The sequence below is a fragment of the Mchenga conophoros genome, linkage group LG23 (assembly GCF_057382185.1).
Source record: "Mchenga conophoros isolate Kocher_MC1m ecotype Shallow Benthic linkage group LG23, M_conophoros_male_GT1.1, whole genome shotgun sequence".
NCBI classification, from domain to species: domain Eukaryota; kingdom Metazoa; phylum Chordata; class Actinopteri; order Cichliformes; family Cichlidae; genus Mchenga; species Mchenga conophoros.
In genome coordinates, this window is record NC_140547.1 from 11,823,167 (window position 1) to 11,850,349 (window position 27,183).

Below are 27,183 nucleotides of genomic sequence, written 5' to 3' on the forward strand. Positions count from 1 at the left end.
TCTTTTTCCGCATTCAGTACAGTTCAGTTAAATAGCATCAAATCACAACAACAGTCACCTCAAGGTGCTTTATGTTGTAAGGTAAAGACCCTACAGTAATGCAGAGACCCCAACAATCAGGTGACCCATTATGAGCAAGCACTTGGCAACAGTGGGAAGGAAAAACTTCCTTTTAACAGGAAGAACTCTTTGGCAGAACTGAACATGGCAGATGGCTGTCTGTCAGGAAGGTGCCACACATCACAACTTAATGTGTGCCCAGGCTGTTTTTCAGACGCCGTTGAATCTTACAGGCTGCGGTTAAGGGAAGGGAAATTAAAGGGTGTGGCAAAAGGTATTTAACACACTTCTATTTTGGATCATCAGAACAGTTTCTTTGAGTCCAGCACTCCCAGCTGAGCTATTAAGCAATAATTATAAATCAGCTTTACAGCAGACTCGATGATCGTTTTAGCAGGGGTGTGTGTGTGTGTGTGTGTGTGTGTGTGTGTGTGTGTAAACAAGCTAGAAACGCACACACCAGGAGAGTTAGCAAAACCAGCTGAAGCCTCCAAAGTTCTGGCAGAAGAGTTTGGGCAGGATTTGCACAACTTGTCTAGATTTCCTTCATAAAATGGAGAAAATTCCTTTGCCAGAATTCACAATTGTTTCCATTGAACTGCAGCTTTTTTTTTCTTTTCTTTTTTTTCCTCAGAGGAGGCGGACCTTTATGCTGTTGAAATGTTGCTTGGGAGTTGAGTATAGTGTTTGACATCTGGATTACAGTGGATTACAGAAATGAATGGAGAAAGTCCCGGCTTTATTTGAACGATTAAGTCATTCAGGATGGTTCAGTACAGTTTAATGTTGCAGTTGATTATGCCCTTTAATTAATTTATTAATTAATTTTTAAATAGTTCTTTCAACCAATTTTTATGTGTAAAAACAGTTAAGCTAATAAGGTGCATTAACTAATTTAATGGTTGTAGCATTTGTCTAAACCTGCTCCAAAGGTCCAGCATTTCTTGGAAGGAATTAAGGACGTTGCACAGGTGTGTGTGCTGTGATTGGACAGCGAGCGTTGCAGGAGTAATGTAAACCTTTTCAGGCACATGTCAGAGTATGCATGGGCGTGTCACAAGCCTAACATTAAAGGCATATAAGCCAGGTAGCACATAAAGGATCTTCGTAGCTGAAGTAACGTCACACTGGTGATTTTCAAATGTCGAGCTGATTATTTTGCAATCGTCATAGTTTAAAACTAGATCTGATGTGTAAAGGATGGAGCTGTGTGGTCTCGCTGTAGAGGCTTGTCAAAGAAGAGTTAACCATACGCTAAAACGTATCTGTCTGCTGTTTAGCTCTAAATAGGACCAAAAAATCCACAAAATGAACATTTTACAGTATTAAAGAAGACCTTTAAACTAGTGACACCATAAACACATAAACACCATAAAATCATTGGAGAGCTTTTACTAAGGTGGGAAAAAAATTTCCCACAATTTTATACAGACCGGTTTTTTTTGTATTTGAACTCTTTCAGTACCCTTCATGATGAGTTCGTCACCATGGTATATATCAAAATGTGGTTTGATGACCATCAGAATAGTTTGTGGGCTTTTCCAAAGGTAGTTGGATAGGCAGAGACCATCCTCACTAGCGTCTGAGGCATAGCCAATCAACTTTGTCCATAAGAAATATGCCAGAAACCACTCAGTTCAGAAAGCTTCAAGAGTTCCTCCCAGTAGGCTTATAATGGGTAGAGACGTGCAGTCGTTCTGCACCGGCCGTTATGCTAGAAATGTGGTCCATACTATTAAGGCCTGAAATTAAAAAATAAAATGAAATTTAAGTGAAACCACACAGAATAGCAACTCTGTTATCTTTATATGCAAGTGCTAGATCTCTGGGTCAGGATCAGGCAAGAATACAAAGCATGTTGTGTCTTTAATAGGCTTACCCTCTCTTGAACTTTTTAGTACTCTCACTTGATCACATTTAATCCACTAAAGCAGCATCAGAAAAGCCAAAGTGCTGTTTAAATGTTTAACGGTACTTACAGTACCCACAGTACCTGTAATTGTGAGGCTGACGCCCCAAAAAGGCTTCATCTGGAGCTACCGGCACTGTCAAAGGTTCAGTTTAGGTTGAAGCAAACTGCTGATTGATTAAGTTTGGCTTTCTGTGCCGCTCCCTGCTTTGTCTTAGCGTCAGCACCAGATTTGTTTTAAGAATGCACATGTAGTAGTATTATTATTAATTTTTATTTTTATTTTTTAAATCCCCCAAGTCCGGGAATGTTTGTTTGTTTGTTTTTCCACTTTTTTGAGAATCGTTAAACTGAAAGAATTAAAATTTATAAGAAATGGACTCGTGAGGAAATGCAGTTTCCCTTGAAATAATTCTGGAAACTCTGTTCTGTGCTGCTTTTCCCGTGTTTACAAACTTATTGCTGCTTGTGGGAGGTCACAATTTTGTCACTTTAATTTTGTGATATTAAATGGGTTGTCTCGCTCACGTCTTTTTTGTTAGAAAGTGTGAAATGGTCTGTTCTGGTTTATTTCTGGTGTTCGTGCGTTACTGCTTTCAGTACCATTGATGTGACCATCAACTCTTCAGCATAAAAACTAATCCATACGTGTTTGTGGTCTGCGGCACATAGCATGCCTTTTTAAAAGTTCTCTTCTGTTTTGTCTACTTGAGCCATAAGGTGACCACATGATTGCAGGCAGCTTTTTTTTTTTTTACTGTTCTTGTTCTTCCTCATTTACACCCGTGACTGCTTCTGCTTCTCCAACGCTGGGCGGATTTTTCAGTCTTCCCCATCTATCACAGTTCATTTACACTGGAATAAACAGATTTCACCCGGGTCAGGTACAGGAGCTAGCAAAGTGTCTGGTATCTTTTCTAAAGACAAAGGACGGAAATGATGATGGCTTTACTTTGTTACCATTTAATCTACTGCTGACGGTTTCAAAATCACATTTTTGCCCTCACGGAACAGTTTTAATATCCATACATGAGCAGTTAATTAAAAAACAAAAGGTGTTTGTGGTAACTTGGCTGACGTTAATTAATCTTTTTGTTTCTTTTCACAGGTCCTGTCATCATCGCCATTGATAAGATTTAATGGAAACCAAGGGGTAAGAATGTATTCCGCTCCGTAAACACGCTACTATACCTACATCATCACCTCAGTTTTATTACAGTTGACCTTGTTGAATTATCGCAGGTATTTGCCACTTTCAGTTTCAAAAGATGTCTTTATTACACATTTATCAGTCATTTTGTTAGGTACACCTATCCATCTGCTTGTTAATGCGGGTATCAGCCACGTGGCAGCAATTTGATTCATTTAGGCACGGAGAGGTTCAGTAATAGGCAGTTCTCTGGGTGATAAATGCTTTATCGATGGCAGAGGACCTCGTTCTGAAGACGGTGAGGTGTACTTAACAGAATGGCAGGTGATTGTATAACGCAATTCAGATTTTCAAGATGATTTCAATGGTGACGCACCCAACAAGTTTGCTGTTTCTTTGTAAGCATGACACTGTGTGTGAGTGTGAGATGTTAAAAAGATGTTAAATGTAATGATGCACTCCTTGCCATTGTGTCATGTGCTGTGTAAGCGCTGCTCGACCTTAAAGCACTGTTGCCACAGAACTTGAGGCAGCCGTTTGGCCCTGTCGTGATGTTAGTCACGTAAATTTGTTTTCTATTGTTTCTCCTTCCAAATAACGTGATCTGACAAAACTGATTAGTAGGGGAGAAAAAGAAACCTCTTGCAGCGTCATGTCCTCTGCCTCTGTCTTCATACCTATATTCAGACATATTATGAAAGCAAGATAAAGGAAGGCTTGTGTTTCATGTGTACTCTTTGTCAGTCATGTGTTTGTCCACAGTGGGAATTCTAACGAATGATGTTTGATAGTTTTATCATCTAAGTATCATACAGGACCCCGAATGTCCTGTTAAGATTGATCATCTCCACTTTCCAAATCTCTTTTGAATTTTGTCTCTAGTACAAACTGTAACTGAGTTAAAGTTTAAAGTGCACTTATTAAAGTGATCACATCTAATTTTGTTTATTTGAAATTTGAAAAATTTATTGTATTTATTTTAACCAGAGTTGAGGCTTTTCTGATTTTATTTTATTAGATTGTTAGATTTATTTGTCCAAACTGAAAAATGGTCAGATTGAACTACTTAATAGTTCAATTCAGTTTTATTTACACAGCACCAAATCACAACAACAGTCGCCTCAAGGTGCTTTATGTTGTAAGGTAAAGACTCTACAGTAACACAGAGACCCCAACAATCAGGTCACCCATTATGAGCAAGCACTTGGCAACAGTGGGAAGGAAAAACTCCTTTTTAACAGGAAGAAACCTCTGGTAGAACCAGGCTCAGGGAGGGGCGGCCATCTGCTGCAACTGGATGAGGTGAGAGAAGGAAGACAGGATAAAAGACATGCTGTGGAAGAGAGACAGAGATGAATAAAAAGTATGATTCACTGCAGAGAGGTCTACTAACACATAGTGAGTGAGAGAGGTGACTGAAGAAGAATCACTCAATGAATTTGGAATCCCCCAGCAGCCTACACCCATTGCAGCATAACTAAGGGAAGATTCAGGCTCACCTGATCCAACCCTAACTATGCTGTAGCAAAAAGGAAAGTTTGAAGCCTAATCTTAAAAGTAGAGCTAGTGTCTGTCTCCTGAATCCAAACTGGAAGCTGGTTCCACAGAAGAACGACTTGAAAACAGAAGGCTTGGTTTCCCATTCTACTTTTAAATACTCTAGAAACAACAAGCCTGCAGTGCGAGAGCAAAGTGCTCTAATGGGGTGATATGGTACTATAAGGTCATTAAGATAAGATGGGGCCTGATTATTTAAGACCTTGTATGTGAGGAGCAGGATTTTAAATTCTGGATTTAACAGGGAGCCAATGAATGGAAGCCAATATAGGAGAAGTATGCTCTCTCTTTCTAGTCCCTGTCGCTACTCTTGCTGCAGCATTTTGGATTAACTGAAGGCTTTTCAGGGAGTTTTTAGGACATCCTGATAATATTTTGCATGAGTATTGGTGTAGTTTGCATGGTACAGCAAGCAGTGCCATGCAAAGTGCCCAGTTTTCTTTCTTAATGCAAAACGAGTAGCGGACAGTGGAGTAAACAAAGTAAGCAGAACGCACTGACGTTTTCCTTCAAATCCTATAATTTAATTGTGCCTTTCCATGATATAAAAATGTCACCGTGGTGCCAGCGCTCCTTGTATCAGCAGCTAACTGTCCGACAATGATGAACTCTGCACAAGCAGCTTCTTCCATTAAAGGCAACATGCCCGCTTGACGTGTGTCAGCCTGCCCCGTCTGACATGCATACTGTCTATTTGCTCTTCTACTTTGGAAACCTTAGTGTCTGCCATGCCCAGATGTTTTATTAGCAGTGCATTTGTGTCCCAAGTGGTGTTTCTGTTCTGCCAGCGTGGTCACAATACCCACAAAACCAGAGATTTCTAGCATCTTTATCCATAATGATGCTTCATACATCTGTCTTAATCCTGCCCTCCTACACACTTGCTCTCATTGGCACTGCCTCGTCTGCACCCCAGGCTGTTGGCTTATATAAAGGCTTTGACACCAGGTTATCTTCGGTCACTGAACGTGATATAAAAAGCTCCGGCACAGGTTGGCACCGTATTGAGAAATGTGGTTAAAATGTGTCTTACTGTTTCCGTTGTAACCTCAGGCAGCCTCCTCATAAGCTTTACAGTTCCCATATCAGCAGGTCTCAGCAGGCACAATGAATGTTTGAACTTTAACATGAAAAATGGTTAAAATAAAACGGACGATCATCACTGAATTACAGAACTTAAATTTCTACTGATGGACAAAGTTAAATAGATTGGTGGCTGGTATACTTTCTAACAGCACACTTTTTCTTTTTTTTTTAATATTAACCTGCTTGCTAACAAAACATCTGCCAATATGTGTCTCCTTATGGAAGTTTAATGCTCTAAATATGTTAAAAATATTTTCAGGGCAAGACGTTTTTCTTGACTGTATCCACGAGTTGTTTCCTGATGTACACAAACAGACCGGAGTCTGCAGAAGCTCCCCATTCATCATTTATGTATGTAGTCTTATAAACGCCTGTAAAGCAGCAGATGGGACCACTGCTGTAGCTCAAGTATAGCCAAGTATTTAGTATTTCAGGTTGCATTGTTTTTAAAATTTAGAACTAATATTCTTGCTATAACATTATGCACAATAGCCTTGTATTTAGAGTTGTAGCAAGCTTTCCTGCCTGCTGTCAGTATTTTGGTGCACTGCAGAACCATGGAGCCAGGCGCTCTTTCATTTAATGCTCATTTATTTTATGTGTATGAACACGTCTACTGTGGAAAGATGGCTTTATCTCCAGTTTACAGGCTGATTATTCAATGTGACGCTGCAGTTTTTATAAGAAGCGTCATGGTAGGCGTTACCTACCCACCTGTCTTTAACTTAACACACATTTGGTCACATGTTCTGTAGAAGGTCCTGCTGTCTGTTGCCGGTCGTTTCAGGCTGCAGTTATGATGCAGCAGGCTTGCTCAGGGAAAAAATCTGTTGGTGTTAAGATGAGAATGCAAGTCACAAGTGTGAAAGTGACTGAATTACAGAACAGATGGCCTGGCTGTCAAGAGATCCAATATTCATTCACTCAGATTCATTCATCTGGTTCAGCTCTGACAGAGTTTGCACACATACTTTTTAGAAAAGTGGGGGAAAATCCAAAAGGCTAGAAACGAAATGGGAGACATATTTTCCAGACAGGTTTCATATTTTAAATGGCCAAAAAACACAAACGCTGGCTGCATAAAACATGGAAAACTTTGATCTGGATGATGAGACGTCTCTCCCTCATATTTCATTCTGGCTGCAGAAATATTCTGTCCTAATTTTGGTAAAAGTGACACACACATCCTTTTTTATGAATTCTTCAGAAGAGGTGGTGGATGTACAGTACCAGAGTTTTTCCTGCACACTGATCATCCCACAAAGCAAAGTCATCAAGATTGAGCTTAAAAAAATTTTAATCACTTGTTCTTGTTTGATTTTGTCTATTTAAAAAATGCGCAGAAATTACAGACTGCTGCAAAGATAGATAAAAGATTAATTAAACTCACGACTACACATCGCTTAATATTGCTCATGTCCAAAGTTGCCCCTCCACAGGATCTTCTAGAGCCAGGAAGGACAGTTAAATCTGAAAATGCTGAAACATTCAGTAGCTTTGCCCCCAGATTATTTTTAAAACATGTTTTGCTGCAGGTTGTGCTTCTCCCACACACTCAGAAATTCTCATAACGGATTCATTAACTGCTCGATGAGCGGCGTTTCTGGCTCCTCCCCCCGCAGCACGTGTAAAAAATACCATGCCTGTTTGTGTTATGGATGCAGAGTGCAAGGAAAAATTATCATTATGCATATCTTAGTCGAACAGATACAGATAAGCCTGCTACCTCACACTGTAAACTATCAGCACATGTATCAGCAGCAGGACTGGCTCATGTTTCCAGATTTCATTGTTGTATTGCTTTCGTGGGTGTGCCCAGGGTAAGGGCTGACTGTGGATTTGCAGAATTCACCCTTCACATTTCCATTCAGGGTTTGATTGCTGTCCCTCTAACAAGGGACTTGGAGGGTCAATTATTAGATCCAGGGGCGGGGGTATTATTGTTTTCTTATCCTCCCCCAGATCCATCGTGTCTCTCCTCATGAATCACTGTTTTTCATGACTTTCTTGCTCTGCTCCTGATATCGGCCACCGTGCACCATGATTTCTAGTCAAGCATAGTCGGCTCAATTGGAGAGGATTTGGACAGCTCTCTGGCTGGCTTGAAGCTGAACAAGTCAATAGTGTCATCCATTTAATCTTGGTGTCTCCAATTTAAGAAAAATAAATAGATTAATACTTTCTAAGCCAAAGATTTGACACTGACAGACTTTCTTCTCTTCTCACCTTGATAAGAGGTGTGGATATCAAGTTTGTGGGGTTTTGGCTTGATCAAAAATGAAAGGGACTGGTGAATTTGCTGCATCCCTGTCTCTGTAAAACTTCTTTTTTTTTTTTTTTTTTTTTAATTTAATTTTTCAGATCCTTTTTAACACTGCGAAGAACTGCACTTAATTTGGTTGTGTGTTCAACATCAGACGGTCCCACAAGGTGGTGATGGGTAATCTCTTTAAAATGTTTCTTTGTTTGTATTCCTTTGATTTGTGCTAAAGCTCTCAAAGCTTTAATAATTGGAAGGTTTTAACCATGCAAATAAAACTTAACCCAGTTAGCCTCTTAGTCTTGATGCAGACCGGAGCTCTGGGTACTCTGACCAAACCGGATCTGCAGTCACATTTTTCAGTTCGAGTGTTAAAAGTTCATAACTTATTTAATGTATTATTAAAATGTTGGCTCTACTTAATGCATATATTTAAAAAAAAAAAAAAAAAAAAAAAAAAAAAAGAAATTAAAAAAAAAAAATCATCCATATCTAGTCGTGCCTGCTCAGTGTGATCAAAGACACTTTGTCACCTGTGCATCTGATTTACCAAAGACTCGGTCTTGGTGGGAGGCGTTTCTTGTCAGGTTTTGATCTCAACAGTGATAACTTTCTTTAGAAGCGGTGCTCGTTCATGTGTCCACGTAGGGCTGCTCAATTAATTGAATTTTAATCACGATTACGATCTGGGCTTTCAACGATCATTAAAAATGACTGAGCCGATTATTAGCCCCTCCCTCATTTATCCGCGACACCTTAAAGGCCGGTCCGTGAAAATATTGTCCTGCATAAACCGGTCCGTGGCCAAAAAAGGTTGGAGACCGCTAATTAAGAGGACCCGAGGGAAGCTCGGAAAGCTAAGCAGAAGTTATTTGGAGAGGAGAGTGACTGCTGTTGGTTGAAAAGAGAGGTAAAAAAAACTTCAGTGGTGTTGCACACTATTTTATATAATTTTTTAAAGCCATTATTCAATACATTGTTATTGTTAACCCTTTAAAGCCGGTCAGAGCAGCACGCTCCGTTTTGTGTAACTATTTTTAAATCCCTGTAGAACCTGAACCGTGTAAGCTAGCGCAATAATTATTATTTTTTTGCATATGAAACCAGAGGAGTTGTACTTACATCTGATGCCATCAGCTTGTCCTCGGTCACGGTTTCCTTCCACATAAAGCTTTTCAAAAATTGCATAAAAAGCGCTTGCAGGAACAAAAACATAATATTCCAGAAACACGCTTTGCCGATCCGATCAGCTGTTCATAACACTTCGCACATTGAAACAGACGTCACCGCTAACTATCGCATGTCCGCCATTTCCTGCCCGAAACTGGAAGTGACGTCATTTTCGCGGAAAATGTAGGTTTTTTTACTTGTAGGCCTTAAAAGCCTATACTGGTCATGTTTGACTTTTCTGAATAGTTTCTGTGATGCTTAGAACTCGAATTGCAGTGCTGGAAATAGTTTATTTTGATGCACCTGCTGTTTTCTTTGCAAATTTGCATCATAGGATTGTTTTTTTTTGTTTTTCCTGCAGTATATAAAAATTGCTTTATCTCCAAAATAAAACTATGAAGACACTCAAAATAAATTTCCTGTTGTTGTAAACTATTTTTTGCAACTTTTTTTGTATTTAAAGTTTTGAGGGATAAACCTCTTAAATTTCTCCAAGTAGAAATATATGTAAAAAAACAAAAACTATTTTCAATTTTTTTTGTAGTTTATTGCACTTTTTTGCAATTAATGTAGTTACTATGGACTTAATGCATACATATTGTTAAAATATGGGCTATAACAGTTGTATAGCAACTTGAAATGCTCCCACAAATGGCACTACAACATGTAAAAAAATAATATAAGCTCTGACGGACTTGGTTCTATAGTAGGTCTTAAAGGGTTAAATAAATATCGTCAAATAATCGAGATCTCAGTTTCAGTGAAAATAATCGTGATTACCATTTTTGCCATAATCGAGCAGCCCTACGTCCACGTGGTGGTTTCGACAGTTTGTTAGCGTGGAGCCTGAGCCATTGGGTGTGGAGGAGCCTCTTCTCACTCTTTCATCCTCTCCAGCGTGAGTCACTGAGTCACTCCCCTGTGCCCTGCCTCTCAGTCAGCTCCGGTGCCTCTTAATTAGATCTGGATTCACAGTCAACACATCGATCTGCTGCTCTTTCAACTAAACGTGACACACGTACAGTATGTTTAAACTGGATATGTAGGTGTCTTTCAACACCATGACATACTGTATCATTGTTGATCTTCTTCCCACGTGCATTTCGTGTTCTTAAACTGCCGTAACGGGTTTTATAATGTGCTGAAAGCCTGGAGATGTGTTGCCATCAAAGCTAGCAAGCATTTTCGAGCATGAAACGCTCAATAGAAATGCCCTTACTGATCTTAGAGTAAGCTGCTTTTATCTGCATAGTCTGTATTTTTCCTGTTTGCTGTAGGCCAGAGTTTTATTGCAAGTACAAGTAAGTATGTGGGTGCTGGAGTCATAATGGGGCTGCGTCCATTTGTCTCTGTTGCAATGGCAACACTGCCGGTTGATCTGTAAAGACGAGCGATGGGGTCGGGGCTCATTACAAAATGGACCAAGAACATTGAGTACATATAGGGCCAGATTTCCTAAACGGGACAAACGTGGATGTGAGCACAATCACCAGATGGTGCTGATAGGTGTGGCTGGTTTTATGGGTGTTTTTCTTACAGTTGTGATGTTTTCTGAGCGCAGGCGGTGTACTTCACTCTTCATAAATCTTGTTGTGCACTTGAGTCATACTTTGTTCCATAAGAAAGGAACTTCTGAGTTTCCCTCCTCTTACACCTGATCTTGTCCCTGCTCTCTCTTTGTAAATACAGGCTGTACAGTGTAGTAGGGTGGTCAGTGTTACTGCTGCTAATTAACTGGGCTAATGCAGATAACTAACAAAAAAAGTGTGCTATAATTTGTAAATGATCATTTTCCCTTTTGTTAACAAAGCTGTTTTCAGAGTTATGGAACAGTTTTTAGAGGTAGGAAAATACAGGTGATTGTGTCACCTGCAGCCTCCACACTTTCTGTCTTTGGTAAAAAGGTTTAGCCGCCTGCATGTGACTTCCAGCACTGATTAAGGAGCCTGTGAGTCACAGGCAGAGCCTCGGATCGAGGCTGGGTCACCAGCAGTAACCTGCTCACCAATCAAGAGGACCTCTGCTAGGTGTCCAAAACCACCAAATATGTAACGTCAGCCTTTTGTCGCACTGGCTCAGTGTGATGCACAGTCCTTGGCGGTGACACCACTTGAATTTGGTCAGATGTGCTTAAAACACAAACCTCTGCCTCCGCTCGCGCTCCTTTAGTGAAGAAGTTTCTTTACGCGACGAATCAATTCACTGTTGAATTCACAGCATAATAAAATCATTTTGAGGTGAATCAGAAGTGTGTCAGCCAAGGTTTGGGTGTCGCCCCGTGCTTTCTCCGCTCACTCTACACATTGCCCTTTAAGATGATTACCAGCCTGTGTCTTTCCACTGCATTAAAATGTCAGCTGTATTCACACTGGGCACTATTGTAGTTTTGCTCTATCTACTTTAAAGGAAAAACGCAACATCTGAATCTCGGCTCTCTTCTAAAACTATTTCCTCTACTTAACCAAAGTATCCAGAAGCTTTGCTTTATGATAAGAGGCTTATTAGCCAGATGACGGTGGTTAATTCTACGTTCACCTCAGTCTTTTATAACCAACACCTGTAGTGCTGGAGGAGGGTTTTTTTGTGGGGGCAGAGTAGTATGTGCGCACTGCAACTACATCCAAAGCCACAGACTGCAGAAATACCTACCATAGTTGTTCTGCTAACATATTTTAGTGGTGCGTTTGGACAACAATTAAAACACTCTGTAGTTGTGAATGAATGCTGTAGAAACACAAGGTGGTAGATTTACATGCATTTTGCGTGGTTTTTAAATGAGCAGAAAACCCCTGGAGCTTTATAAGCTTTTTTTTTTTTTTTTCTTAAATATTATGTACCACAGTGACATCCTGTTTACAGCAATGCAAACAACATACAGGAAAAGTGTCTGGAAAGAATGTTAAACGTGTTTGTAATATGCATCAGACCTTTGTGAAATCCATTTTTTACTTTCATGCTGAGTTAATGTATCGTTTGTTTTGTTTTTGTCTTCAACAGAAAATTTCAATACCACGCTCAGAAAATTCAAGCGAACTCCAAACTTTTACTTTCTACCTGTCGAATGTGGGCAGAGATAACCCGCAGGGCAGCTTCGACTGCATCCAGCAGTACATCACCAGGTGAAGAGCGCAAACACAAGCAGTGCTTTCTTATTAATTTCTCTTATGTAAATACACGAAGGTGCCTACGGTCGCTCGTGTATTACCCAAGGAGTCAGTCCTCCAACAGCAGATGAATCCGCATGTTTGATTTGATGCCCTTCCTGACACAGCCCTCCCACATATCCGGGCTTGGGACTGGCACTAGGAACACTCCATAAAAACACAAGATGTAATGTCATGTTCTGTCAACATATTTAAACCATGTGTAAATAGTCAGCAGTCTTTGGACTTCAATTATCTAATGAGTATTTTCAGGCAGACTGTTGCTTGGAAATACTGTTGAACTCGGGACCTGAGGCCAATCATCAGGTCTCTCAATTCACCACCTTACAGGCAGCATAGATGAAGACAATCGGGGCTTCGGCTCCGGGACGCTGTGACTTTTATGAACTTTGGTAAATGGTTCAATCGTTCTTCATCTTTTTCCAGTTAAATATGAAAAGGTGCCGCGAGCTGAGTGACGACATTGTTCTGTCGAGTTAACCCAAAATTGAGTTATTAAACAAAATATTCTTGCAAAATAATGTTGAGGTAAGAACTTAAGCTATCTGGTGTTCCAGTACAGTTAAACTTCAATCATGGGTGGTCGGGCCCATCCCAGCAAGTAGAGGTGGGAAAGACTCGACACATAACGTCCGCAAACTGTGACTGAATCAAATTAATGCCGGCAGATGTGTGCGTCGACGAGGAAGGAAATGGAGGAACAGAATGAGGAACTACAAGGATCTTGTACTTGTCAAGTTTCTGACCCCATTGTTCTCAAAGTATTTTTAAAAAGTGGGTCAGCTGGAGTTAATTCGAATCTCCGACTTGATCCTCGTCAACCTCCAGTTGCAGTCTAAAACCCAAATGACAGAGCTCAGCTTCCATCAACTGTGCTAGCACCATCTCATTTTCTGCCAAATCCTAATCAAAGGGAGCCGGAAAGTCTGTGAAAGAATAGGATTTGATGCCGCAGTGAGTCGTACTGTGGGAACCCACAGTTGGCTGGAAATTGAAAAAATAATAGTTGTGCCCTCCGGGGGGTTTAATGGCTCTCATGTGGGCAGGAATGCACGGTGAAGGGGTGGAGTAGTGAAAATAGTCTTTAATACTTAATGTTATAAATACACTGTTGCAATACTTTAAAGTAGGACTCGTTTAAATGTATCACAAGTGTCTTATTCCCCATCTCCAATAAAAGGGATTCTAATGGGATTTTTTTCCAGTTCAAACTTCTGTCCATTCTCCGTCTTCCTCTCTCACCACCTCCTTTTTGTTTTGGCAGTGAAGGGAGCATTCAGCTGGATTGTTTGGGTGGGATCCAGGACAAGATTACAGTATGTGCCACAGACGACTCCTACCAGAAGGCCAAGGAAAGCATGGCCCAGGTTGAGGAGGAGACTCGCAGCAGGAGTGCCATCGTCATCAAGCCTGGGGGACGATACGTAGGTGAGAAAACGCGATACTATGACACATGAATACCAACTGTTGGTCTGTCATTTTCAGAGTCTCCTACTCACACAGACTAGTAAGACTACCAGTGTTGAGCTTTTGGTTCGTGTGAAGCGATATTTCCCTGCAAACACCCACACTTGGCCCGTGCTCTGCTGGTGAATGGGTTCTCACTGTACCAGTGTTTGAGCTTCCTCGCTGTGGTTATCTGAATGAAGCGTTAACAGAAAGTGACCTGTGTCTGAACGGCAGTGTACTTTCACGGTAACAGCATGCGTGCTTGCTGTAAAGGCTCATACGCACTGATCCATTTCTCCTTGAATGTAATTTAAAAACACACAGAGGAGGAAATGCCCCCAGGCACATCCACACATAACACGTCCACTTCCTGAATCTCTGTTTTGGTATCAGAGCCGCACCGCAGTGCCCTGAGTGTCAGTCGAAGCAGAAAGCCGCAGCGGCTCTGCCTCACTGCCTACAAAAAAAAGAAATCTAGTGTGAGCCTGTTCACCATGAGGCTCTGAGTCAAGCACGCTCGGTCCGCGTGCTAGGAAGCAAACGGGCTGTTGGTCTCACCAGGTGATCCGAAAGCAAGGTGTCACTGGGAGATGGCGATCACTGCTTTTTGCTGGAAGTTTAGTGTTGCCACACAGACTTGAACTTAAGATCATTTCACAATGCGTCACCTATGAGTCATCTGCAAGCTCTCCCAGCCTTTAACAGCCACTGTGTCCAAAGATGTGATGAAATTGCAGTTTTTGTTCTTAAGAAAATAAAATACACTGGCTGCCAACCAAAAAGCAACCTGATGACTCATTTTTCTAACACTGTGTTTATTTGTGATAAATAAACACCCCTTATAATTAAAATCATCATAAGACGAGCGTCTCGTCGTAACTCGTAAATAAACTGCAGACGGTTTTCCTAAGACTGCTCTTTGAAAGATCCGTTAAAATGTGTAACATCAGTCTGTGCGTTTTAACTCTTCTCAGGTAAGAAGGTTCAGATCCGGAAACCGGCACCTGGACTCTCAGATGTCGCCCCCTTACGGAGGACGTCTCGACCCGTCATCATCTCGAGCAGTACGCTGAAGAAGAGCGCAACTCAGCACAGGCCGCTCCGAGAGCGCCTCGTCCACCTGCTGGCTCTCAAGCCTTACAAGAAGCCCGAGCTGATCCTGAGGTTGCAGAAGGATGGTCTCTCGCCATTAGACAAAGACTCCCTGGATAGCCACCTGCAACAGGTCCCACACACACTCTTGGCCATCATGTAGATTTCCTGATACTTTGATAGTAGCTGGGCTCACCTGAGATTTCTGCTCCTTTCATAGGTTGCAAACCTGAATGGGAGAGAAAACACTTTCACATTAAAGGACTTTTTGTATAAGGAAATTCAGAAGGACTGGCCAGGCTACACAGAAGGAGACCAGCAGCTTCTCAAGAGAATTCTGTTCAGGTATGTCAGCAGTTACAATGAATATGTGTGTTCAGTGGGATAGCATGCCAGCAGTTAGAAGGCTCTGATACTGTAGCAGTGTTCATTTGTACAGCAGCATTTCTGGTAGATCAGTAGATTTAACTTTCATCTCACGTGTTGTGGCTTAAAAATCTTGAAAAGCACCTTGTTTGTATTTCTGGCGGGAGTTAAGCGCCAGCGTGATGGTTATGAGTTTAAAGTCTTACGGCGCATAGAAGTAATGTTTAATATCTATGCATGCTTATTTTTCTTTAATATTTTCCTTGTGTCGTTTATGAGACGTGATCGTTGCATGTATAAGGATATTTTTGGATTGAAATTATTTTCTTTAAGGATTTTTTTTTTTTTTGGGAGGTATCAATGTGCTCGACTTTCTCTGTGCCCCAGGAAGATTTCTGCATTCCACTGAATTTCCTCTTAGAGTTGTATTTGTTAACAGCGTGAGCTGCTGGCTTCCGTCCCGGTGGAAAAATCTGGTTTCTCATGGTCTGGAACGCCGAGGAAAAGCAAGCCAGCGAGGGAGCGAGCGTCCGACCGGCTATATATAGACCAGCAACATTCAGTCCTCAGTTTGTGTTTATGTAGTGGACTCCAGAATAGCTCCAATTATCCACAGTAACCTTAACTGTGCCCACACCTGAAGGCAGCCAGGATATTAACACTGAGTGTTCATAATGCAACACGCAGTCTCATGCACTGCAGCAGTTCTCAGTTTTTTGTCGGAAAGTCTAGTCAGTATTTCGTGTGTGTGCTCTTGTATTTTCTTTTTAACATCCGTACATGCTTGCTGCCCATTTGTGTCTTTACTGTACTTTGAGCTCTTTTTGGGGGAGTTTATCAGCTGACTAGCAAACAGCCTCCCACCTAAATACCACCTCCCCCTCCGTGGCTCCTCCAGTGTTTGGAGCTAATGCAGTCAGTCACGCAGGAGTCGCACAGCAACATGAGTGGGGCGCACATGATGCAAGTGTTCCAGCCCATGCTGATCTATGTGTGAAGTGGCACCTGTCCAAGGTTCAGCCCGCTGTCTCACTGCTCTCACTCCTGCCTGCCTTTGAGTGTCAGCTGCACACTCACTCTCTCTCACTCACACGCACACACGGCTTGATTTTTACAAGGGTGCGGCACTGACGAGACTTGGTGTACCTAACTGCCCCCTACTGATAAAGTCCTCAGCTGTGGCAAGAGCATCTCTGCATGCGTCTTTATTTTTATGGCCACATGTGGTGTTTGTCCAGTGAATTCTGTTTTTACTGCTAGTGTTTAAGCCAGCGTTGGAACTCTGCTCAGGTCAGCGGACTGAGGTTCCGCTTCAAAAAAGCAACTTTAAGGACTGATTCATATATCTGTGGGGAATACCTTGTAGAGCCTGTGATGTATCCTACCTAAGTGGTCAACATTGTTGTCGTGTCCTGCTGTTACACGTGCGGTGCCAGTCGATAGGAACAAATCCTGTGACTTTTTTCCCCTCTGTATATTGACAGTGATGATTACTGAGGCATTGATTGTTGCCCTGTCACTGATATCGTACTTCAACGTTAAACATAGCTGGAAATGCACAGGGAGAATCGACGGGCCAATCGCAGTAGCCGTGGGATGCTTCAATCTAACGTGTAGTTATGCTTCTCAGAAAGTGTACGTTGTTGCACGTAGCATGCACCGTTTATCCTTGTTCATACCTGGCCGTGCAATGATTCGTGGGTAATGGAGGCAGTTACGATCGGCGTGTAAATATTGCTCGTTTGCCTTTAAATCGACGTTCTGTTATTGTCGGAGCATGCAAAAGTAACCTCTTTATAAATGTAACCCGGCACAACAAGCGTCCATCCCCAAGTGAGCAGCGGCACCACTTTCTTTGTCACTTCAGAGTGTCGTGGCACTCTCTCGCTCATCGTGCACGAGCTGCTGCCAAAACCGTTCAGCCGTTAAATAAACACACTGCAGTGACTGAGAGATTAAAAAGCATTAAATGTTAAAAATGTGCACAGATTTTATTATTGAAACTTTGCCTTCTCTGTAGATAATTAAATGCTGCTCTCAAGTACCTCCTCCTTCACTCAGTTGTCATAGCTACCCTGTGAGCTTCTCAGTGTGACTGTCTCAGGTCTTTGAAGTCCTCATACATACAATTTGCTTGTCACAGAATCAATTTCAGCTAGATTTCTTTTTCTGTTTTTTGCCGTGTATGCTTAGAAAAGGGGATTTTAAGCTGTAAGGGTTTAAGTCATTTCAAAGACACTTTATGAGCCCATGATTGCTTCAGACCTGAGAAGCGTGTTAGTGGTGTGGAAGTGTCTGGTCAAACGCTGAGGTTGAAAGAGATCACTTTCCTGCACTTTAAGCCCCTCATTGCTGCCAGTGCATATGTTGCTTTAACTCACCAGGATAGTTGGATAGATAAGAGTTTTAATGCACTGCAGGTATGCATAAACTGTATTAAATTTTCTTGGCTCTGTCTCTGTCTGTGTGCATGAACTCTCTTAGGAAACAAGCCCAGAACAGCTCTGCACCTCCACCAGAGAGCCCACCGAAAGAGCTGGCCAGCTGCTCTCCATCTCAAGTGAGCCTCCTCTTCCTTTAACCCGTCTCTCACTTCCACACATTTTCCTAAAGCCTCATCTGCTGTTTCCCTCTGCCTCCTCCTCCTCGTTACTGACTGAACATTTAATAACAAGTCTCTTCCTGTGATCAGACCACGATAAAGGGCTGGTTAAGACGGAGGAAGCTACATGTAAGAATAGAAAACCCCTGTTTGAGATACAGACCAGGCAGGAAAAAAATTCAGTGTAAATACAAAGCGTAATGTGTAACCCAAGCATGCTTAAGCCTTTTGTATGTTTCCAGCAACCTTGTAGAAAGGCAGGAGGAATAGGGGTAAGATTATTTCCACCTAATGTGTGTACTGGAGCGTTTCTTTCCATTTCCACCAGTTTACCAAACACTGCAGCCTGACCCCCGGACTGTTGTTGTAGTAGTCTGGTGGTGTCTGGTATTTCCCAAGGAGGGTTTTTCTAAATCATCTGGCTGTCTGCAAAAGTATAAATGTTTCCTCTTAGTATCCTCCTCTGTGAATTTCCAAAGTGCCTTTTGGAGTAAATGTTTTCTTAAGTGGTTGCTGCTGGTCAGAATTACGCATTAAGGGATATTAGAAGCTCCCCTAGAATCTTTAAATAAATATACACGTTTCCATGAATACTTAACTTTTGTTATTATACAAAATATCTTCTTGGGTATACTATATCTGCGTGAAATTGTGTTTTCCTGCCTTACTGCCTAAACAATTTTTTGATATTTTCATACTGCCTGTCCTGTTAGGTCTGTACAGACGTCTAAATTTACCATTATTTACACTTCCATTAAGCAGAGGGAGGAGAAGAGGCTCTGCTTTATTAATAGCTCCTTCCACTCAGCTGTTCTTGCCTCAGACACCTACTGTTTGCCCCTTCCTTTCCGCTCACTCCCTCTGTAAACACACGCACATACACACGTTTCCATATCTTAGTGAGGACATCTCGTTGACATAATGCTTTCCCTAGCCGCTTACCCTAATACCCTAACCCTGCCCATAACCGAATTGTAACCCTGACACTAAAGCCACATTTTGAGTCTGAAAATTGCCTTCAGACTCGTTGGGACGAGCATTTTATCCCTATAACGGGTTGTTAGTCCCCCACAAGCATAGTCAACTTACAATTTTTGGTCCCCACAAAGATATGAATACACACACACACAGGCCTCCGGGCTCCATTTTTAGCTGCATTGGTAAAAAGACAGAATCACAGCAGGTAATGCAGCATAAACCTGAGCTGGGTCTGGTCTGAATCAGGGAGTGCTACAGAACAATGGGAAGGCATATCCACACTGATGAACATGAAACTTAAAGTCTAGCCTCCTCCATCATGGCTAATCATAAAGAAGTCTTTTCATTCCGGCTGTCATCTCAGGAGACTTTTGATCTCAGGTGTCAAAGGTGCTTTGTGTGGAGAAGATTAGAAGAGCTTGGGAGGTTCAAGCTGAGCTCTTCACTGGCTCTTTGCCTTTGTTTCACACCACCAAGTCAGGAGAGCAAACAAAGTCATCGAGTCTGCCACTTCCAAAGTCTTCAGAGTGGACTGGGTCAAACAGGGCTGTCTGTAATCTAATCTCTGCTGTTGTGAAAAGGAAGCACAGTCCTCATTGTGTCTTTGCTGCTAAGAGTGCTCTTCCTCGAATACTCTGTAGTCTTGTCGTTTTCATTATGTTGCTTTCTGCTCTCATTAGTCTCTCCCCTGCCTGATTTCACCTGGAACACTATTTCGTATCAAACGCTGTTTTAAGGTATGAAACTAAAACTGTTTTGTTTTCGCCAGAAACGGCCCGCTGCCGACTTCATCGACCCACTCGCCAACAAAAAGCCAAGGATATCGCACCTCGCTAGCAAGGCTGCAACACCCCCGGTTAATGGCAAGATCACCTCTTCCAATGGCAGAGGCGATGCAGGCAGCACGCCGTCGGGAGTGGTGGGTTCAGCGCCAGATGGCGGCACGCCGTCCAGCTCCCAGCAGCTGCCCATGCTCGACATCCCCCGTCCTTTTGAAGCATTGTCGGACGTCAGCAATGACTCCAGCAACAATGGACGCGACTGTGACTCTCAGGAATCTGCGGTGCCCGAGAGGTTCAGTCAGCCGCCTTCGCTCCCTCAAACATCTTCCCCCAGACACACGATCCTGGAGGCCCCGCGGGACAAGAGCTCTTCCTCCTTAAACACCAAGTCTAAAAAGAAGTCCAAAAAGCATAAAGACAAAGAGAAGAGCAAAGATAAAGAGAAGGTGAGGGAGAAGGAGCAGGACAACGAGAGGAAAAGTCGTGACGAGTGTGTGTCGGAGCCTAATAGAGCCTGTGAGACGAGCCTAGGAAACCTCAAAAGCAACAGTATTCCACACAGAAGCACAGGTGAGAACAACACACACACACACACACACAGTATTTTACTGCGTTAGATGTGGATTTCTGAATAAAAGTGATACTTGATATTTGGATGCTCTCCAGTTAGTCATCACTGTGAGTAGGTGATGCATCATGTGACGAGTCTTATTCTTATCGAACAAACTGAGACCCCTGCTGTTCGAGTTTGTGCCTCAAATGCACGCCTGTTAATTTCACTGGCAGAAAAGATGATAGTTAAATACAAATAACAGTCATACTGACGTTTCTCTGCTTTTGCATTAGAGACCTGCACAGATGACACATTGAGATTATTCAAATGTGTGTTCTCGTTTCAGATCTTAATGGGATGTGTAACAGTACCAGTATTCCTTCATCTTCACCTGAAGTGGCAGACTATTTATTGTGAGTATTCAAGTTTTGACAAATTTCTTCTTGTTAAACTCATCAGAACAAATGAGACAGCCTCCACCGTGAGTCACACATGAGGAGAGGAGATAGTTCACCGTCCCATTGGTGGTGAGACGTGACGTAAAGGAGACGGGTGCGTGCTGGTGTTCAGAAAGCGCTCATTACTTTTTCGTCCTTTTGCCACCAAGCTCCATAGCTGTGGCTGAGATACAAAAATTATACTCCTCCTCCTCACAGCCACAACTCAAACATGAACGCAGACGTGATGACACATATTTTGGGTTACGGTTTAAGTTGCACTTTTCCCGCAGCGTCAGACTTAAAAGCCGATATTGATTCTTCTCACTCCTCACAACTTATTTTTGTTGGTTATATTTCTGGGTTCTGGTAAAGTTTGTGTGTCCTTCTGTCTGTAAACACAGTTTTGAAAGAATTCTTATAAAACGTTGGGGTCATGTTAACAATGCACTCAAATTTGGCTCGCATCCACTGAGGTCTTCGAGGTCAGCTCGATGATTTATTTGTGGAAAACTGACAAAAGCCTTGTAACTGAGAAACTCTGACTCTTACAACTGTGCTGTGAGTTGTGTCATCTGTTTTTTACTGCAGACAATGTAAAAGTACATTTTAAAAAAACAAAGAAAATCCAAAGTAAATGCTGCCCAGACAGGGAGTGTCCTTGGTAGTTTGGGCTCTTCTTGTTCAGTAATATTTTTTTCTGTATTCTTCTCCTTAGGAAATATACAGTGATCAGCTCTCCGGAGCAGCGTCAAAGGTATAAAAATGATTTCAACGCCGAGTACAGCGAGTACCGGGGACTACATGCTCGAATAGAGGGCATCACCCGGCAGTTCACGGTGCTTGATAATGAGCTGAAACAGCTCCAACACGGCACAGACAAGTACAAGGTAAATACCCCGAGAGAGACGCGAAAGATTCCACGGCACCACGAGTAACCGTATAATAAACACAACGCTTTTACCTTTAATGTGAAGACAAATGACTTAAACTCTTTCCTTCTTTGAACAGACGGTTCACAATCAAATACTTCAAGAGTATCGTAAAATAAAAAAGGTAGGTTGTAGCTCTGACTGACGCTGATGATGAAGTGTGTGAGCGGTTTATCAGATTCTGACGCTGTGCTTTTTCCATCGCAGACTAATCCAAACTACAGCCAAGAGAAGAACCGCTGTGAATATCTACACAACAAACTGGCGCACATTAAGAAACTCATTGCGGAGTACGATCAACAGCAACTTTAAAAGTGGTTATTAGACTGTGTTCCCTGTTATCTCTGGAAGCCGAGCAGATGGTGGAAAGCTCCAGATTCTGCTTGTGTGGGGAGAAAAGAAGAAGAAAAAAATTGCCATGAAGGGAGTATTCCTCTCATCGGGGCCAAAGGCTCTAGTGGGAACCAAGCGGGACACGCTCTGTTTTTCTTTTGTTTTTTCTTTTGTGGAGATGAGGCGAAGCCTGGTGTGCATCCAGAAAATGTGGCTCTGTGCAGGTCTGTTTTTCTACACACCCTGCTTATAGTTCAGAGATGTGAAAGTGTCAAACATGGAAACTTTGCCACGTTCTTGGGAGATTTCCAAATTCTTTTTCCTGCTTTGGGAACAGGAGGGACACGGAGATGAAAGCTGCAGATTGAATGCCAAATGCAATGAATTTGTTTTTGAGTTGAGAAAAAATTAAACGAATGATGAAAAAGTTTTCCCCACTTAGTGAAAAATGAATGGTTGAGATGTCGAACCTCTATTTCTTTGTATTTATTTTGGATATTAAAATGGGGGAGGAGTCTGTTTTACACTCCTCTGTATCAGTACTTTAAAGCTTCTGTTCTCACATTTTGAATGTCTGCCTGTATTTTATCCAGAAGCTGCCTTGCCCGTCTGTCAGTCTTTTGGGATAACTTTATTCTCTTTATTTATCTCTTTTAAAGAGATGCAGATATTACTGTTCATTTGAAACCGGTGCGCACGGTCACACGCGGGTTTGTGCGTTCAGCTTTTCGTTTCTAAAATCATATGCACGCGTATTAAAGGAGGGGGGGCTCGGGTTTGCGGTCCTTCAGGACGAACTCCCGAGCTCTGTTCCTGCAGTGGTCCTAAGTTGTGGTTCAGTTATTGCGTCAGTGAGAAACTATTCTCTGCTGTTAATGAATCGTCTTTCCCGTTTATTACGGCTTTTGTAGCAACAGAATGTGTCCGAGTTTTCTGAGGAGCTCGGTGTCAGTGTTACCCTTCTTCGCACTACGGAAGATCCTTGAATTGTAAGCTGAAGCAGACGGGATGCAGACCTACAGCCTTTTTCTTTTCATCTCCGGGAAGTTTTGGAAGTTTCGGCTTGTGCACCATTATCACTTTCAGTTGTGTTCAGATCACGTTTACTTTTGTTTTTGTCTGCTAATCTTCCCGCATGCTAGTCCATCTGAGACGACTGTTAAGATGAAGCCATTTTTGTTCATCTTCCGAGTGGAGCCCGGTGGACCTCCTGCTCAGAGGAGAACCACTTTTTGCCTTTTTCCAAGTGTGATGTCAAGTATTTACAGGGAGCGACCCAAAAAATCAGTTTCCCGGGTCAGCATCGAGTCGAGATGCCCGAGAAACGTTGAGCGCCGTCAGCAAGTGCGTTTCTTATATCGATCTTTTTACGTGAATATGGAGAATCTGCACTTTTTCTTCTGATCTTGCTGTTACCTTGGGGTTTTGTCCAATCGACACACTTCTTTGTCCATCCGAGTGCATGCTTTATGAATGAGTTACAATGAACAGTCTTTGTATCTTTACTTGAAGAAAAAAAACTGCCCAAGGATATTAAAATCCATGCTGAGGCCTAGTCCGACTGTATTATCATGTAATCGAGTAGACGTGACTCTGACCAGCATGTATACCAAAGTGCTTACTGAGTGGGATGACACAAAACGCTCTACCAAATGTTGGCAAAGGAACTTTGCCAACATTTGGTAGAGGAACTTTGCCAACATCACAGAATTCCCCGCTTCCAGTTCTCATTAATTTTGTCTGATTTACCATCCAGTAGGAAGTTCTTCAGTGTTTCCCTGTGAGGGGTCAGAGCTTCGCACTGGACTTGTCAGGTTTCAGATTTTCATCTTGCTCCTAATGCAAACACTACATGAAGTTCAGAACTTAGAAATGCTGCCGGGTTCAGACCGAGGCTGGATCTGGGACTCGGAAATCTGTGAGGAGGAATGTTTTGTTACTGGTATCAACACTCTGCAACACCGAGCGTTACACCTTTTAACAAAGACTTTCAGTCACTCTTACTGTACCTTGTTTTCTACAAAGATTCAGACATGATTACTGTATTTCCCTCTCTGGTCAAAATCCATCGTGAATGAGTTTATCAGTGAAAGATATTTTGATCCAATGGAGAGCAAACTGGTAATAATATGCCAGCACAGGATTACCATGTACGAGTTGATTGTGCCAAAATGATCTGTTTGTATAGGTTTTGATTTTTTTTTCCCCCTTTTCCTTTTCCCTTCAGTATATACATGCTGCTGTATAAGCAAAGAGGGCTTTGGAGGACAGTCATGAAATGTTGGCGCTAAAACCCAAAGCACGCTTTTTGAAAACCATAAGGGACTGGGACTGAGATGATCTTTGTTTCAATAATAAAATTCTTTCAAATCTTTATTTGTGAAATTCTGAATCCGTTGTTGTTGCCCTTCATTGTAATGGTGCTACATTTCCTGCTGTTTCCACATGGGGTCAGGAATATTTAATCATACAGATGATGAAGTCTTTTTTTTTTTTTTTTTTTTTTTAAAGCTTTCAAACATGTTTGTGGAAGTTCAAATTACTGAAGCACTTTCTCTAATTAAGGAAATCATTAATTTTTTTTTTTTTTGGTAACAATTACTGAATCGACTGGTTTGTAATACAGCAGCTATCCTTTGGATGGCAGCAGTCTCACACTGTTGGGTTCCCCAGCCTCCACACAGTCCTGGCATGCCTCGCCTTTGTCCATGAAGGCAGCAGATTAACTAGAAATATTTAGATCCATGCGGTGTCCCAGATTTCTTTGTTTCTCTTCGTCGGTAAACCCTTACGTGTGCTCGGCGACACCTTCGGGGATCCATTTGGTTGCAAGGGGAAGTAGTTAAAAGCTTCCACTTTGTAGTCTACGTGTGTCTTGTGTCTAATTGGCATCCTCTTATAATTTGTGAATGTGTGTTTGCTGACACTTAAACGTGGATCCCAAAAAGGCCTTGGCATGGCAGCGTGAGCAGAGGATGCTCCAGCCAGGCAGCGCAGGACGAGGCTCGCTGTAATCTGACACACTGTGAAAGATCCCAGAAATCTACATAGCGACTGCGTTCCAGTTGGCTGGGCTGAGCTGTGCCTGAGCCTCGCTGCGCATGGCTCTCATCCCGAAGCTGGCCTCAGAGCTGCTGAGGGAGCTGGAGGGGAGGGGGGCTGGTCAGAGAGTTCACTGTGGCAAGCTGCCATCTCCCCCTCTCCTCAACATACAGCAGCATATACACAAACATGTTTACACACAGAGGTCTCCCCTCCCCTCTCTCTCTGTGCTGAAAACTGCAGAGGGATCTGCTTCTATTCAGATTCTGTGCTAACAGAGCGAGCTAGTGCTTTCATGTGAAAATGTAGGCCGTAGTTGAAATAAAGGGCTGACTCTTATTGAAGGTAATTGGCATTAAACTCGAGGGCATGGCATAATCGATGAATTTAAAAGGCTTTATTATGCAGTGGTGGATGTTAATATTAGAGGGGGCCAGAATTTCAAAGACGGATAATTCATGTGAGCCAGCAGTTCCACCGTCACACTGCTCTGACCAGCTTTTTCTGCCCTCTGTGTGATGTCATTGAGTCATCTTTTATCCTGCCTTCCTTTTCTCACCCCAACTGGTCGCAGCAGATGGCCGCCCCTCCCTGAGCCTGGTTCTGCCGGAGGTTTCTTCCTGTAAAAAGGGAGTTTTTCCTTCCCACTGTCGCCAAAGGGCTTGCTAATAGGGGTTCATATGATTGTTGGGTTTTTCTCTGTATGTATCATTGTAGGGTCTACCTTACAATATAAAGCGCCTTGAGGTGACTGTTGTTGTGATTTGGTGCTGTATAAATAAAATTATATTGAATTTAATAGAACCAGGTGAGCAGAGGAAGCCCCACACACTCGGTGTTTATTTCTTTTGTTTAAAAAGTGCAGCCAAGCAGAAGAAGGGTGTTTGACCTTAAAAACGGAGCAGCTAGAACAGTTTATTTCTGACAGTGGGTGGACTCGGAGCCCTCAAATGGTAACCGCTGGTTACTCTGGGTGGATTGAGGGGCTGCTAAGATAAATAAGGAGCATACAGAGTCCAGGAATGAAAATATGAGGTTTAAAAATGAGCATAATTGGTTTCCTTTAAGTATACGGACACTTATAATAGCTACAGATAAAGCTCATGCTAATGAGGATTCTAAAAACAAACCAGCTGCTTTACCATTAGCTGAATGTTTGTTTAGGAAAGTCTTCACACCTAAGTTGGCTGAAACATTGCTGATTTTAGCAGCTGATGTGTGTGATGACAGTTGCATTTTTAAAATGCATCAGTGGTTCCTCAAAGTTGGCACTATAAGTCTGCTCTGACATAGGTGTGAAAAGTCTCATCTCTCAGATACATGAGAGGGTTAGTGCAAATGGTCTCAGACAAAACAGGTGAACGTGAAGCAGCGATAAACATCTGCTAAGCCTTCAAGCTTTGACCAGCTGCATTCGTCTCACTGAAATTTCTATTGTGTTTTTTTTTTTTTTTTTTTTGTCTTAACCACAGAATCCACCAGGGAAAGCTAGTTTCCCCATAATACTCTCTTGAGTGCTCTTTGACCTGGGAGTTTACCATCTTGATTATCTCTTATTCATTCTGCAGCACCAGCCAAACTGGCAGCTTGCTGCGTCTTCTCCTCTATTATGGACGGGTTTCTGCTTCATATCGACTGCCTGACCTTCAGGGTAATTTCTAATATCAGGAGGTTTCTTCCTTCATTGCTGATCTCCATCCAGATGCTGCATCCTCATCATCAGTTGGCAAAAGAGAAGTCTAGCACCAGGCAGACACATTCCCATTTATATGGTAATATATGACTTCTTTGAGTATAATAGAAACATCCCACTTCACCAGTCATAGCTATTTTTCTTGGATCTAATGCTTTCAAAATCAAGATACCATAGCCTGTCAGTCTATCTGGTACGGTGCAGTTTTGTGGCTAAAGGCCAGAAATTTGAACTACAGTCTCTGTTCACATTCAGGCTATAGATGACTGAACCTTCTTGTAAACAATGTTTACTCTGTTGAGCTGAATCAGACAACTTTTCTGTGAATGAGCTGAGGTTATTTCTCTCTTCGCTCTATCTATTGTTTAAACTGTGTACTCGCTCATCCACTTATCCTCACATGTAATTTCTCATTCAATAAAAAATACAGCAACATAACCCATGAAAGTATAAATGTCTCTCCCATAACCGCCCTCAGTCCACATGACTACAGTAGCATAGATGCTTCTGCACATCCTTCAGTGCATTGTATTGTTTTTCAGCAAACATTGTGCTGCATGGGAACAAA

At 42.2% G+C, this 27,183-nt stretch overlaps 1 protein-coding gene across 1 annotated transcript in view; it reads left to right on the forward strand.

Annotated features, from left to right (window-relative positions):
* The window catches only part of ell (elongation factor RNA polymerase II), a 37,124-nt gene extending 12,868 nt beyond the window's left edge, over positions 1-24,256 (forward strand). Inside the window, exons 2-12 of the mRNA XM_085264431.1 lie at positions 3,078-3,122; positions 12,190-12,311; positions 13,621-13,784; positions 14,780-15,030; positions 15,118-15,242; positions 17,748-17,823; positions 19,613-20,195; positions 20,525-20,591; positions 21,334-21,505; positions 21,627-21,671; positions 21,755-24,256. Coding sequence (XP_085120557.1) covers positions 3,078-3,122; positions 12,190-12,311; positions 13,621-13,784; positions 14,780-15,030; positions 15,118-15,242; positions 17,748-17,823; positions 19,613-20,195; positions 20,525-20,591; positions 21,334-21,505; positions 21,627-21,671; positions 21,755-21,859 — 1,755 coding nt within the window. The 3' untranslated portion in view covers positions 21,860-24,256. The remainder of the gene's footprint in view (positions 1-3,077; positions 3,123-12,189; positions 12,312-13,620; positions 13,785-14,779; positions 15,031-15,117; positions 15,243-17,747; positions 17,824-19,612; positions 20,196-20,524; positions 20,592-21,333; positions 21,506-21,626; positions 21,672-21,754) is intronic.
* Positions 24,257-27,183: the final 2,927 nt, after the last annotated feature.